The sequence below is a fragment of the Denticeps clupeoides genome, chromosome 20 (genome assembly GCF_900700375.1).
Source record: "Denticeps clupeoides chromosome 20, fDenClu1.1, whole genome shotgun sequence".
In the NCBI taxonomy this organism is placed as follows: Eukaryota; Metazoa; Chordata; class Actinopteri; order Clupeiformes; family Denticipitidae; genus Denticeps; species Denticeps clupeoides.
Genome location: NC_041726.1, coordinates 9985622 through 9999609, shown reverse-complemented (window position 1 = coordinate 9999609; position 13988 = coordinate 9985622). Strand labels below are relative to the sequence as shown.

The 13988-nt window shown below is 47.9% G+C and overlaps 1 protein-coding gene across 1 annotated transcript in view; it reads left to right on the top strand.

The window, feature by feature from the left end:
* Positions 1-13988, top strand: part of ptprua (protein tyrosine phosphatase receptor type Ua) — a 104449-nt gene that overhangs the window by 26127 nt on the left and 64334 nt on the right. The window contains 1 exon segment of the mRNA XM_028964822.1: positions 5621-5749. Coding sequence (XP_028820655.1) covers positions 5621-5749 — 129 coding nt within the window.

Sequence of the window (13988 nt, the reverse complement as noted above, 5' to 3'; positions counted from 1 at the left end):
TCTGTAGATAAAAGCATCTGAAAATCGTCTGAAGTTTGTATCAAAGCTGGAGGTCGATTTGTGTGTGTGTGTGTGTGTGTGTGTGTATGGTGAGATGGGCACCAGTGTGCCGTCGAAATGAAACAATTTCACACAACAGCCGATGCCCCGCGGTGCCAATCTCGCCATGCTGTATGCCTGAGTTCCACGAGCGGCGTGGCACGCGGTCCCAATCACACACACACACACACACACACACTCCACTGGAGGAGTTGATGGAGACGGGGAGCCAGACAGAGTAAATATTTTTTATGTTGCGACCGAGAGAAACATCGAGTGGGGATTGATTTGCCAGCTCCTCGTTGGCCGACGCATAAATCACTGATCATGTGACGCCGCGGCGGGCCAGTTGGGCTCGAAGACACTCATTGATCTGCTGTGGGCTTTATGGGAACATGATATCCCAGCATCCACTTCTCTCGCCACAATGAGACTTGATGAAAGCTGCCGGGCCACCGGCGCGCCTGCTTACCGCCATTCTGCCGCCGGCCTGCAGCGCCCAACTCGCATGGAACGCAGATCGATCGAACCTCTGTCGAACCTTCAGCCGTATTCCGCAATTCTCGAATCAAAGCTCAGACGTGAATCACCTGTTTGTGGTAAAATTCTACTCGTGGTCCTGAACCTATGACGTACGGGAGTTGTCCATCGACAAAAACGAATCACACATTGATTAATTGTCGGAAGTTCATTTTTATTTCCACATTTAAGAGCACGTTCTCATATTTCGTGTTCAGGATATTCCCCAGGAGAAGGGGTGACAGGTTATGATATCAGAGGCCTGTGTAAACCTGTCTGTTCTTCTCCGTGTGACTCTGTACGGTGTAGATCTGCGCCTTCAGGTGCGGTTGATAAAAAAAAAAAAAAAACATATTATTTACTCCAGCTCTCCAGAGGTAGATGGTGTCCCCTGGTCACCACCGTATTATTGGTCACACTCTCACCTCTCCAGGGACTCGGTTGCCCGAAGCATCATGGGAAGCAGAGATTCATTTTTATTTCCCGTCCTGCAGATGCGAGGTGGGTTTCCGAGGTGTGAACGTGAAGCATCTGTTCCGCCGTAACCGCTTCTCACCGCCAATGAGGCGTGATGGTTCCAAACGAGGCCAGAACATCTTTTGCTCCTGCGTTTATGCACGAATGACAAATCTGAGACGATTCAGTAGAAACTGCAGCAAATTGCGAATGTGTTTCAATTTTCTTCAATGGAGACAGCAAGACAGCAGCTGTCCTGTCGTCCAGAACTGCTGTCCTCCTGGTCAGCCCGTCCCCGGCAGCACCGCCCCGTGCCGGGATACTGCCGGATCTGCAGCAGTTAAGTTCTTAATGTTCTGAGACAGTTTATAAAACCCCATTGTTAAAATTAGTATCGCCGCCGGTTTTGAACGTCACACATTTATAGGACTTTTTTCGGGTATTTTGGCAGAAGGTTGTGTAGCGGTGCTGATGGAGTTGTGTGGCGGTCCGGTGTCAGTAGGTTCACCATCATGTGAGCCTCAGTCGGCTCTTCCAGACCAGGATGAATGACCAGGGCGAAGTTTTTCCCGTCATCTGCTAAACGCGGCCGGCTGGAACCGCGGGCGCCCGCCGCGGCGTGCAGTCGGGGCCGGTGGGGGCCAGACAGCTCCGTGTGACGGGAGCAGAGGGTCATGGGAAAACGTCGCGGTAATGAGGGGAGTCGGCGGGACGTCTGTAATGGTGTCATTTTTCCTGCAGGTGAGGGATGGTCCGCGCCTCGGCATCAGACTGGGTCGGGCACGGGCCCTCCGTCAGCGCCAGGCCTGCGCCATCTCCTCAGTGCCGCGCCTTTACCCTGCCTCGCGTTCTCATCTTTTATTAGAGATGGATTCCATTCATACACGTTTTTAACAACATACATGTTTCAAAAAAATCTGGTCCTACATGGTCATGTAGGTCCGAACGGCTCCGGCCCGGTGATGGAGCCGTGGTTCTGATCTCAGGGCGTGTTTTGTGTGATGAGGGTGTGTGTCGCATGCACCGAAAGCTGTCGTCGTCTCCTTGGAGACTGTGTTTGAGTTTTTTTTTTTTTTTTCCGATCGAGCGTGAGTAACGGCAGCGGCACGTAGAATTCGTGTAAAATCCGTATTATGCGTACGCCACCCAGCCCTACTTTTTATCTCCAGACATCTTTGCAGTTCGGAAGCAGACGTTAAGATTCGGGATTTATCATCGGCGCAACAGGGGCTAACATTTTATATAGATTCAAACCACAGCTACGGATCAGGATCAGGACCAGATTCCTATGGATCATAGGGCAGGAGGAACAGTGGCGAGCAATAAAAATCCGGTGTTATTTTAACACACCGAGCAGGCGCGAGGGAACCTGTTCATTTCCGGCGGTATGTTGGCAGCACTGCGGCGGGTGGGAGGAATTTCTTCTTCCTTCGCGATGTGGAGTAAAAAGGTTTTAATATGAATGAGTTGTGCGCGGTGGGAGGCAGGCGGCCTCCACTTGAGGTTTTTCGGCGAGAAGCGAAGTTGGCCCGTGTCGGTAAACAGAACAGATGGCGAGGCAGCTTACGCGGCGCGTGGCTCGGCCCTGCTGGTGACATTTCGACACTACGATGGAGGGGGAGGGGCCGCGTGTGGGCGGTGCAGGGGGCCGTTACCCATCAGCCTCCACACTGCATCAGAACTCCACTTATGCAATCACCTGTTTGTGTGTGTGTGTGTGTGTGTGTGTGTGTGTGTGTGTGTGTAAAATCCACGCTACACGATCAAATGTTAAAAAGCTCAGTTTCCAGTTACAATCTGTTATCTGGAGAAAGTTGTGCACGTCGATGCATTACCTGAAACTCTAACAATCTACTCAGTGTATAAATATCAAGACACAATTCTGCTGAAACGCACACTGGTGCACATTAATGCATTACCCCATAAGCAGCGTATTACAGTATAAGTACCAAGATGCACATTCACGCATTGCTCTGACCAACACAATACTACAATATACAGTTGTTGCCAAAGGTTTCGAGAATGACACAAGTGCTGTTTTTCACAAGGTTTGCTGCTTCGGTGTTTTTAGATCTTTTTGTCAAATGTTTCTGTGGTGCGCTGGAGTATAATTAAAAGTATTTTATAAGTTGCAAAGGCTTTTACTGACAATTACATCAAGTTTATGCAAGACCTCTGACATGCTGTCAATCAACTTCTGGGCCAAATCCTGACTGATGGTAACCCGGTTCTTCATAATCAGTGCTTGGAGTTTGTAAGAATTTGTGGGTTTTTGTTTGTCCACTCGCCTCTTGAGGAGTGACAACAAGTTCTCAATTGGATTAAGTTCCGGGGAGTTTCCTGGCCATGGACCCAAAATGTCAATGTTTTGTTCCTCGAGTTACTTAGTTCTCACTTTGGCCTTTTGTGACGGTGCTCCGTCATGCTGGAAAAGGCGTGGCTGTTTTCTGAGGCAAAACTGTGAGTGGATGAGAAGCATCCCCACACATATATGGTCTCAGGATGCTTTACTGTTGGCACGAGACAGGACTGATTCAGACAGGACTTTTCTTCTACAGAAAATCATTTTTCCGGAAAATCGTTTCCCCAAACAATCCAAAAGGGGGCTTCATCAGAGAAAATGACTTTACTCCAGTCACACAGCAGTCTAATCACTGTACTTTTTGCAGAATCTCAGTCTGTCTTCTTTGCTGTCCTTCTTGTCACCAAGTCATCTTCACTGTGTGCTCACACCTGCCTGCTGCCATTCTTGACCAAGCTCTGCACTGGTGGCACCCCGATCCCGCAGCTGAGTCCTCTTTAGGAGACGGTCCTGGTGCTTGCTGGGCTGGTGATGCCCTTTTTATGCAACACAATTCTAACTCAATCAGCATGACAGAATGATCTCCAGCCTTGTGCTCCTCAACACTCTCACTTAATGAGAGGAGCACTGAAATGATCTCCTTTTGTGGCAGGGCTGAAATGAAGTGGAAATGGTTTTCAAGTTCAATTTAATGGCAAAGAGGGTCTTTGCAATTAATCTGATCGCTCTTTATAAGATTCTGGAGTATATGCAGATTGCCATAATAAAAACGGAAGCAGCAAACCTTGTGAAAAGAAGTATTTGTGTCCTTCTCAAAACGTTTGGCCATGACAGTACAGGGTGGGCCATTTATATGGATACACCTTAATAAAATGGGAATGATTGGTGATGTTAACGTCCTGTTTGTGGCACATTAGTATATGTGAGGGGGAAAACTTTTCAAGATGGGTGGTGACCATAGTGGCCATTTTGAAGTCGGCCATCTTGGATCCAACTTTTGTTTTTTCAATAGGAAGAGGGTCATGTGACATCAAATGTATTGGTAATTTCACAAGAAAAACAATGGTGTGTTTGGTTCTAACGTAACTTTATTCTTTCATGAGTTATTTACAAGTTTCTGACCACTTATAAAATGTGTTCAATGTCACCAACCATTCCCATTTTATTAAGGTGTATCCATAAAAATGGCCCACCCTGTATATTAATGCAACAAGCACAATATTACAGTAAAAAGTGTACAACTGCATTTGCCCGGCGCAGCAGTCGCACCTTTGGGTGGTGGGTGGGGGAGGCAGGAACCAGGACTTTATCTGCTCTCTGTGGCGAGACGCTGCCTGCTGTTAAAGCGGCAAGCGGCGTAATGATCTCCCCTAACAAGAGTTCTCTCCAGCGGCGCACCTCCACACTCGCCCGGCCCCAAAACGGCCCCCCTCCCTGCCCATAATGCACCTCTCATCCCCCGGGAGTCATTACATCCTGCCTGTCTCTAATGGGATGGGAATAGGTGTCATTTTTTGCCGGGAGCAGCTCTTCGCTGCTTTCGGGAAGGGAGCCGGGCAGGAAGTCGGCGGTTCCCGCCCAGCTGCGGCCACCCCGGCGCTGAGTGCTTACCCGGCGACCCGCCGCCGCTCCTGTCATTTTCTCACCACAGGGCTAATTGAGGGAAATGGATGTGTGCGGGGACCAAATGGACAGCGGCTCTCCACACCGGGCCCAGCGGGGTGCATTAAATATAATTAAACCGAACGGGGGGGGAGACAAACAAGAGAGACTTTTTCTCCAGGGGGCCTGCAGCATTAAACACATTTATACAGAGAAACGTCTATTTTACACGTCATAAACATAAACTTTCTAGACTTCTGCTTCTTTGTAGTCTCAGTGTGACTGTAAACACTTTTATGAAATTCACAGTAGGGGACAAAGATTGAAAATGACTTTATTTATGCGAGACACGTGAACAGTGCGTGGACAGAATTCTAATCGCGTGGACTCGGCGCGCACCATCTGACGGTAAAGAAAAGTAAAGTGAAGTGATTGTCACATGTGATACACAGCAGCACAGCACACGGTGCACACAGTGAAATTTGTCCTCTGCATTTAACCCATCACCCTAAGTGAACAGTGTGCAGCCATGACAGGCGCCCGGGGAGCAGTGTGTGGGGACGGTAATTTGCTCAGTGGCACCTTGGCGGGATTCGAACCGGCAACCTTCTGATTGCGGGGCCGCTTCCTTAACCGCTAGGCCACCACTGCCTGCTATGATAATACGCTGTTTTTTTACTCGGTTTGTGCTTCTATCCCCAGCGGGATGCACGTTTGAGGACGACTCGGACCCCGGCCTCTGCGAGTACAACCAGGGCCAGCAGGACGACTTCGACTGGCAGCTCGTCCGCACCTACGGCTGGCCGTACGGAACGACCGACCTCCTCCGCGGTGAGTTCTGCTGCGCCACCTGTCTTCCCAGCATGCATCTGTCCCTTCGCCACAGGTGGTGAGCTCACGGAGAGACAGGTGATGGGTTATCTCGGACCCTGCTTTAGAGAAGGCCGGGGCGAAGTACCCTGCGCATCTCTTTTTAAGTCGGAAAGTCGCTTTCTCCTCCGCCTCTGAACGCCCTTGGCGGTGGAAGCCTTTGCGCTTGCGTTTAATTTTGCTGAGAAGGTGCCCCCCCCCCGAGGGCGCGCCTGCCTTTCCGGAATAATTCCCGGTCCGTTGTTGGATCCACGCTTCACCCCCTGCGGGGGAATGTCGGCATCGCCGCTTCCCTCCCTGCGATTGGCGGCGTTCAGGACGGGTCAGCGCTGTTCGCAGCTTCCGGTACTTCCGCTGAGGGGAGCGTTTTTTTTTTTTTTTCCAGCCTCGCCATCCTCTACCGGACCCCCAGAGCGGCGGCCTCGATTAGCATAGTTCGCTGGTGCGGTTTTAATAATCAGCGATGAAGGCCTCGCTATCGACCGCTCTTACTCATTAAATGAAATATGTCTTCATTGTGTATGTGTAAACTCGGCGCGGCGCGGCGCGGCACTGCCATTCAGCGCACTGTGACATTTTAACGAAAATGCTAAGTGGACATCTGGCCGGCGCCTGTCTCGTGGTGAGGCGGGACGGGGTGGAGGGGTGCAATTCCTTCAAAGCCGCTAAAGAGACTCCGATTGAGACAACAGCTTAGCTTATCTGGCGCTGGCCGCTCGATGGTATCGATTTGCCTCCTGGTACCACATGCATAGCAATGAAGCTCGGATAGGCGTGGGTGGGGGGGGGCACTGCGGAGAAAAGCCTGGCCTCCAGATTCACCGGCCCTGCACCGCACGTCAGTGTAGGTTTGGCGGCAGAAGTCGATAATTGCGGCCCCCGTCGACTCCTCATGGCCCGGAACACGGCGGCAGCTTTTTGGGCCCCGTTGGCCGTTGGAAACCTGCGCTTCAGTGTGCAGCAGGCACGGGCCATGGCGGTGCAGGAAGTCTGTTGCCACCCCGGTCCCACCTCCCTGCTCCACACGGCAAGACTTCAAACAGCCGGGCGGCGCCGCAGAAGAAGGGGGGGTGGGCGGCGCATCCCGCCGTTTTTGATGATTGCTGCTCCTGAGTACAAAAACTAACCGGCTCCGTCAGAATGGCTCTTTGCATTTAAATGGCGCATTAGCACAGAGCATTGCGCCGCGGCCCCTGCGATCGGGATTGGTCGGCTCATTAGCATGGGCGCGGGGATGCGGCGCTGCCTTTGATGCGGAGGTGTAACAGGGCGACCTTTCACTAAGCGTTTCCACTCTTCTCAGGAAGCAGCTTTGTAGCGTGTTGTTTCGGGAGCTTTCGGGAATATATTATCCCCGTCGGAAAGGCGCTTAATAAGTTGTAATAGAGGCTTAAGCGGAGTCTCTAAACAGTGTGGGAAAAGGTAAAGTTATTCATGAAAACGTATTTTGGAACACGTTCTCACCACTCAGCAGACTGAAATAACTGGGGGTGGGACAATGACTAAAATGTACGTATGTACGTACGTATACAGTGTTTGGCAAACACTCTGATCAGTTTCTATCATTGTAATCCCTCGTGGTGTTTATTTGGACCCGAACTCAGAACCCAACTTTTAAAAAATGTGTGTTTTTGGATTTATTTAAATGAGCAGTGATTTATGATTTGTCGTTTTGACGTTTGAAGTTGAAATTGACTTAAAACAAATAATCACAGACAACATGTCATTTAAATACTTCAGTCACTCAGTAGGCACAATTTGAGTGAAAAATATTATTTTCCACATTAATTTTGGATATTTTTTGGTGCATTTTATGCATTATTTCAGTGTAAAGATGTTCCTTTATAATGCATGAGAAATTGTTCTTCAAGTCATGCAAAGCTGCTTTTGTAGCATCAATAATATGCTAATCTTGCAGTTTTTACCATTTCCACACAGCCCCGACATGGAAAATCTGGTTGTTATTGTTTTCTGCACCCTAAAGAACCAGAACAGCCTCACTTTGTCATGAGCCGGTCCGGAAGGGGCAACTCCGGGTCCGGGATTCAGACCGGAGTTTCATGTTTGTCCTGTGTTGCCAGGTTTCCTGGTTGTTCTCATCTGTGTATTATTGTATAAAGCTGCCCAGTTCGTGTCTGTTTGCCGTCGGGTCATTATTGTTTCCCCCTGTCATGTTCACCAGGTATTAAACCCCTGTTTCATATGCGTCCTCGTTCCTCGCCATGTCCAGCCATCGTGACACACTTGCAAGAAGCAAGACGAGAACAGGTGTGCCGGTGGTCTTCTGGCTTCTTTTGTATGGTGCACTGGTGGAATAGCTTTAGAGAAGGTTTTGGATGTTTTTTTTTATCAGCATTTTTCTGTTTTTATCAGCAGGATGTCTGTGGATGTTTCCCAGTAGACAGGGCAGACAGGCAGATTATCATTAGAAGTGTAAGCTCCTGGAGAGCAAAAACCTCCTGAGAGCTTCATGAAAAGGTGCTAATCCTAGGAAACTGGAGACACCTCCTCATCCTTGCGTGCTGATGTTCATCATTCCTGGTGATGTTTCTTTTTCTTTAAAAACTCTATTGCTACAAAAAATTCTTAGTTTCTTGTCCATTTTACGAGTACAAACTCACCTAAAGCATCAGGGCCTTGGGTTCTTCTTAGGACAAACTTCATTGAACTGTAGAGTTCAACCATCTTTGTTCATTCAAACGAACTCCTTGAGGTCCTGTACATGTGAAGGCCTTCCTCTATGTTCTCTTGACCCCACTTGGAGGACAAGATGTTCATAAAGAATCAGGTCATGTTCCTCCATTAGCACTCGGCCTCCATTAGCATTCACTTCAGAACAAAAGGGCTCCTCACCCACCACCACCATCACCGCCTCTCCATTTCTGAACGAAGGCGTTGGCGAGCCTGTAATTAACCCGACTGTACAACTCTTGTTAGCTCGCATTACAGATGGTGATTAATCAGCGTTCAGAACTGAAGTCTTTTTGTTAGCAGTATTTATTCCTCTGACGTCTACGTGGAAGTTCTGTGGCTTCTGTTGGAGTAAAAGAAAAAAAACCGCAGAGTTGGTTTAGAACCATGTGATTTGGCCCAAACAGTAACAACCAAATGTCAGCCTTTCAGACAGTCGACAGACAGCTGTCAACATCCATTATGATTCATTCTAAAATTCCAGTGATTTCAATGTGTGTGTATGAGATGTTTTCTCCTCATGATGACCATTAATGGTCTTACCGTGGTGAATAGAACAGAACCCGACTTTGTGAATAATCAATGAGCGCAATCATCCTCTCCGTCGGAGAAGAAAGCGATGTGTCAACCCATCAAGATGGCCGACCAGCTGTTTGACGGCCTGTTTTCCTGATGCTGATGATTGACGCAGAGTGCAGCGGGATGATGCCGTTGTTACCATGGGAACGTGCCGTGGTCGGGCGGCCGTGGCGGGAGCGCTCCGAGCCTTGTTCTCTTTTGGCAGCCTGCGGAGAGATCATGAGTCATGTTTGACCCGCGGGACACTTTGCCAGCAGTGCTCTAAAGAACGCTTTCCAGTTTATTATCTACTCCTAATGGAGGATTTGCATTAATTATTGGCTTTCATCAGCGTCCTTTATCAGTAAAAGTGCCTGTACATGGCCAACCATCTCAAATGGCTTCTATTGTTGCCTCTGTAAAACTGTCTGTGTTCGAAGGTTACGAGCCTTTTTATTGTGATGCATTACTTCTGATGTAAACACAGCAAGTCTGTGATGCCAAGATGTGAATTTATATGCCCATGTGGCTCAGTATTATGTTGAAGAGCTCTGCTCTGATTGGCTGGTTTCTAGTGTGGCCGGTCAGTGGGGCATCACAACACTATTTCTACCTGAGAAGAATGACCCCACAAGGTAGAAAGTATCTTCGTTCGATTATAAAGTTGGGTTTGTGTTGCGTAAGAAACGTATCACGTTTATAACATTTTTCAGGTTTATCTGATTGTTCTTTGTCGGACCCTCTCAGACAAAGCGGTTAATGGACTCGGGCCCTGATCTGGGATAAGCTGAATCCAATACGGCATGAGATGGGATCTTGACGGGACCTTCGTTCTGCAGTGGCGCCTACATCTGATAAGGAGAGCCGCATTTTTCCTTGTTTATCTCTGCCGCGCGTTTGGATGTATCCTTGCTGGACACATTTCCATAACCCCCATCTTGTGGTAACTGGTATTTTCTGGTGCGATTGAATAAATATAAAGTAATACAGATAAAATTTAGGTAAGATGGAATCATTTGTATGTCGGACTGCCACAAACTATTATTTTGATAGTTGATTGGTCACCGATTATTTTTATGATTAGTTGACGCCGCGGCACAATTAGTTGTCAATCATTTTGATAGTTGATATAATCGTGAATACTCAACAAATCGTGGCTGCCGTATTTGCATGAAGGCATAACGGGATAATGTGATAAGGAAATTTGGTTCGTAATTCTGCCAAGTAAGCATATTTTTATGGGGCTAGCATATCGCTCTGTTGTGAAGCCCCGCCCACACGCCACTGAGCATTTCCGCAGCACCGGCAGCCCATCTGCTGTCCCCTGTTAACAGATTTAAAGAGACAGCGAGACCGGGGCTCTAATTTCATTCCTGCGCTGTGCGGGATTTTAATTACGGCTTTAATTAAACGTCCATAGATTCTATGTCACCGCCAGCGTAAATAAAAATAACGGAAAAAATGCATTAAACAAGTTTACACGTGTACCTGTTATCGGCCGATAAGGAGATGAAGAATGGCAGCCGCCTTGAGCTGGAGATTTCACTCATTTCTTTCTCTTCATCAAGACCCTGAAGGCCAAACTGGAGAACAAAGGGAACCCATTCAGTTCTGAATTCCGCATGAAGGATGGGACGCTCCGATTTGCAGTGATCCTGCGCTAATGACTGTTTATTGAGTGGATTCCTCTGTTTCGTGGAATTGGTTTTCTGCCGCGTTCAGAATTCTTGATGGAACGTTCCACGTTTTGTGTGTTGATGTGACGCCGACTGCAATTTATTACTGAAGCAGGCATGCAGCATTTTCACAGTTTTACCTCAGTAGATGAACTGGAAACGAAGCCAACGTGATGGAAATCCGGACAAAACTCATTCCCTCGGAATAAGAAGGAAAACCCATAATGGGTCTGTTAATGGAACCAAATGTCCCGTGTCATGTGTGATGAGTCAGTTAATCTTCAGGGAACGTTGCTCCTAAAAACGTCTGTACCTCTTGCCAGTTCTTGCCGCTCTTGGCAGGAATTTGCACACGTTACTGGACTGGAGCTCTGACTCTGGTGGTGACGGTGGGCAGTGGTGGCCTAGCGATTAGGGAAGCGGCCCCGTAATCAGAAGGCTGCCGGTTCAAATCCCGATCTGCCAAGGTGCCACTGAGGTGAGCAAAGCACCGTCCCCACGCACTGCTCCCCGGGCGCCAGTCATGGCTGCCCACTGCTCACTCAGGGTGATGGGTTAAATGCAGAAGACACATTTCACTGTGTGCACCATAGTCACTTCACTTTCACTTTTATGCAGACATCCTCTCAACGCCGTCTTCCCAGTTTTTTTACTAATATCCAGGTGTATCCAAGGTCCTGCCTTGTAAATCTAATGGAAATTGTTCATCACAATGTGAACTCGTTTTTTACGGTACTCATCCCCAGATTTGCACATTTCATAATAATTGCTCAATGTTTTGATGAATTCCAGGGCAGTAAACAACAGGGAAATAGAGAATTATTTTACGTTTTAAAGTTGCTTTGACCTGAAAGACCTTCATTGTTTTTCTCACTTTGAATCACCACTACTGTCTATGGGGAGGTGGACTCAATTTTACAGTAATTACGGCCTTTCTCTATAACAGGGGGCTGAACAATTAACATTTCCTGTTTCTCGCTTGTAATTAATTTAGGCAACAACAAAAAATCCATCTCTTCATTGGTTTGATGTTACAGAGTGCAGACGTAACGGCACAGTTCATACGGCTGTCTGATGAAGACGTATCAGGTCTTTTCCAGGCTTGTCTGTAGTAAGTAAATAAATGATCGGCTTGTTGTGGCCTCGTCTGATTGGACGCTGCTGTGATGGAGGTGTTAACCCCACCTCTTCTCCAGGTTAATTGGTTCGTTTGTCTCTTTGACAGGTCACCTCTTTCTCTCCATCGCTCTCGTTCCGCTCCTCTCCGCACATCTTATTCTCCGTAACGATGAAAGCGAGGACCAGCAGCGCAAGGACCAACGACCGGCTGTTAAACATGGTCGTATGTGCAGGGACGGAACTGTCCTTAGTTTTTACGTCTTGATTTAGGATAACGTTAAATTTAGAAACTTCCCAGACGCGAGCGGCCAAGGTGATGAAGAGCAGGAGATCATTACGTCCCTGAGACGCTCATCAATCTCCCGCACACCAGCGTGAGAGGTCACGCCGTCTTTTCTTCTCTGTTGATTCATGGCTGCTCGGTTAACTAATTAGTCTGCCACTCTCACTGGCGGCACAGAAAATGTCTTCACTTTGAATATTCTAGAGGTTTCTGTAGGTTCTCACCCAAACATTGAAAAAAGCTTTCGCCTCTGATGTGGATGTGTCTTTTTCAGCAGAGGTGGAATTGACTCTCAACGATTCAATTCAAGTGATTCCATTCTAACAACACAGCTCTGCTTATAAACTCATTTGCATTTGCAGTTTGACTTCATATATTAATATTTTACTTTTAGTCTATGTAAGTGACACTAACATTTCAGGGGAGTGAATTCAGTCAAGATTCTAAGGATTTGAACCTGAAAATGAGGAGAAGCTTCCTGATTGGCTGCCTGCTGGTAGTAACTTCATCTTTCTGAGCAGTAAAGGAGTCTGGGCCTTGAACAGCCCGATACCGGTCTGTGCTGTCCAGTTCGCTCGGTAGTGACCTTAGAATTCCGACTTTGGAGTCGCCGTGGCAACAAGGATACAATGGGTGGGGGAGCAGGACTGAAAGAGTCGGTGGGACAAAGGAGCCAAAAGCTTCAAAGGCTTCATTTCCCTTCCTCCCTACAGACTAAAGAAATTAGAGAGAAGAAGAAGAAAATGGCAGAACAGTGTCATTTAACACACAGTGCTGGGTGATGCGCAAATATGTCAATAAATCATTTATGCATTGAGGGACAGTAATAGACAAATCATATGGGCCATGTTCCCTAATGTTACATCGAGTCTCTTCAGAGTTCACAGAAATAACCAGACAGAGGCAGGAAGTGGCTGCTAGTCGCTGGTTATCTATATGTTGGTGGCTGCCTCTATCCCAGGCACCGCTGCTGTATTTTTCAGCCCTGATCCCTCTTCGTTCTGATATCATGCTGCATATATGCACTTTTATTCATGCGTCGGGCTATTAATAACGCGAAAGAAACCGAGGGGCTGAGTAACGGACCCCGGTCCCACTGGAAGCCTCCATCGTTTCTTCATCTCCAAGCCGTTCCACCAGAGACCGGCCGCTTCGGCTGTCAGTTTTTCCTCTTAATCTCCCCTTCGTCTCGTCTCCTCTCTCTCTCGCCACACAGAGCTGCAGATTGAGACAGATAAAGCAATTAAAAGTTCCTGATCTTAGGGACAGACATCAGACGGCGTCCGTCACACGGGGGACGGGATTTCTGTGTATAAAACCCGATCGGGACGCCTTTCATGGTGTCTGATCAAACCGCCTCACATGCTGACAGTTCCCACAGCGAGGAACAGAGACGGGAGGAGCCCCCGCCGCACGGCTAACCTGTACCTCCCGCCGCGCCGCACGGGGACTCAGATGAAACCGTTTAAACCCTGACATCCATATTTAATGAGCTTTCGCTCTTAGCGCGAGGCTTTAGTGGCCGTCGCTCAAAATCTCATAACAGGATGACGGGCGTTTTAAATGGATGTTTTATGGTCAAGTGTTATTCATTAAAACAACGCTCCTGTTTCCACGGCAGGATCGGCTGAGCATGCAGAGTCATGCAGATTCACCTCACGACTGTAACGTTAGTGTAACATGAACATAACATAACCACAGTGACAACATTTAATACCACAGTGACTGAATGCAAATTCACTTTTTTTCACCTCTGTGACTGAAACAGACCTAAACCAATGGTGCTTTTAGGAATTATGAGCATTTATAATATTGTTCTTTATCATATCGACATCTGACATGTAGAGGCGCTACTGCCTGCTTGAGTAGCTGA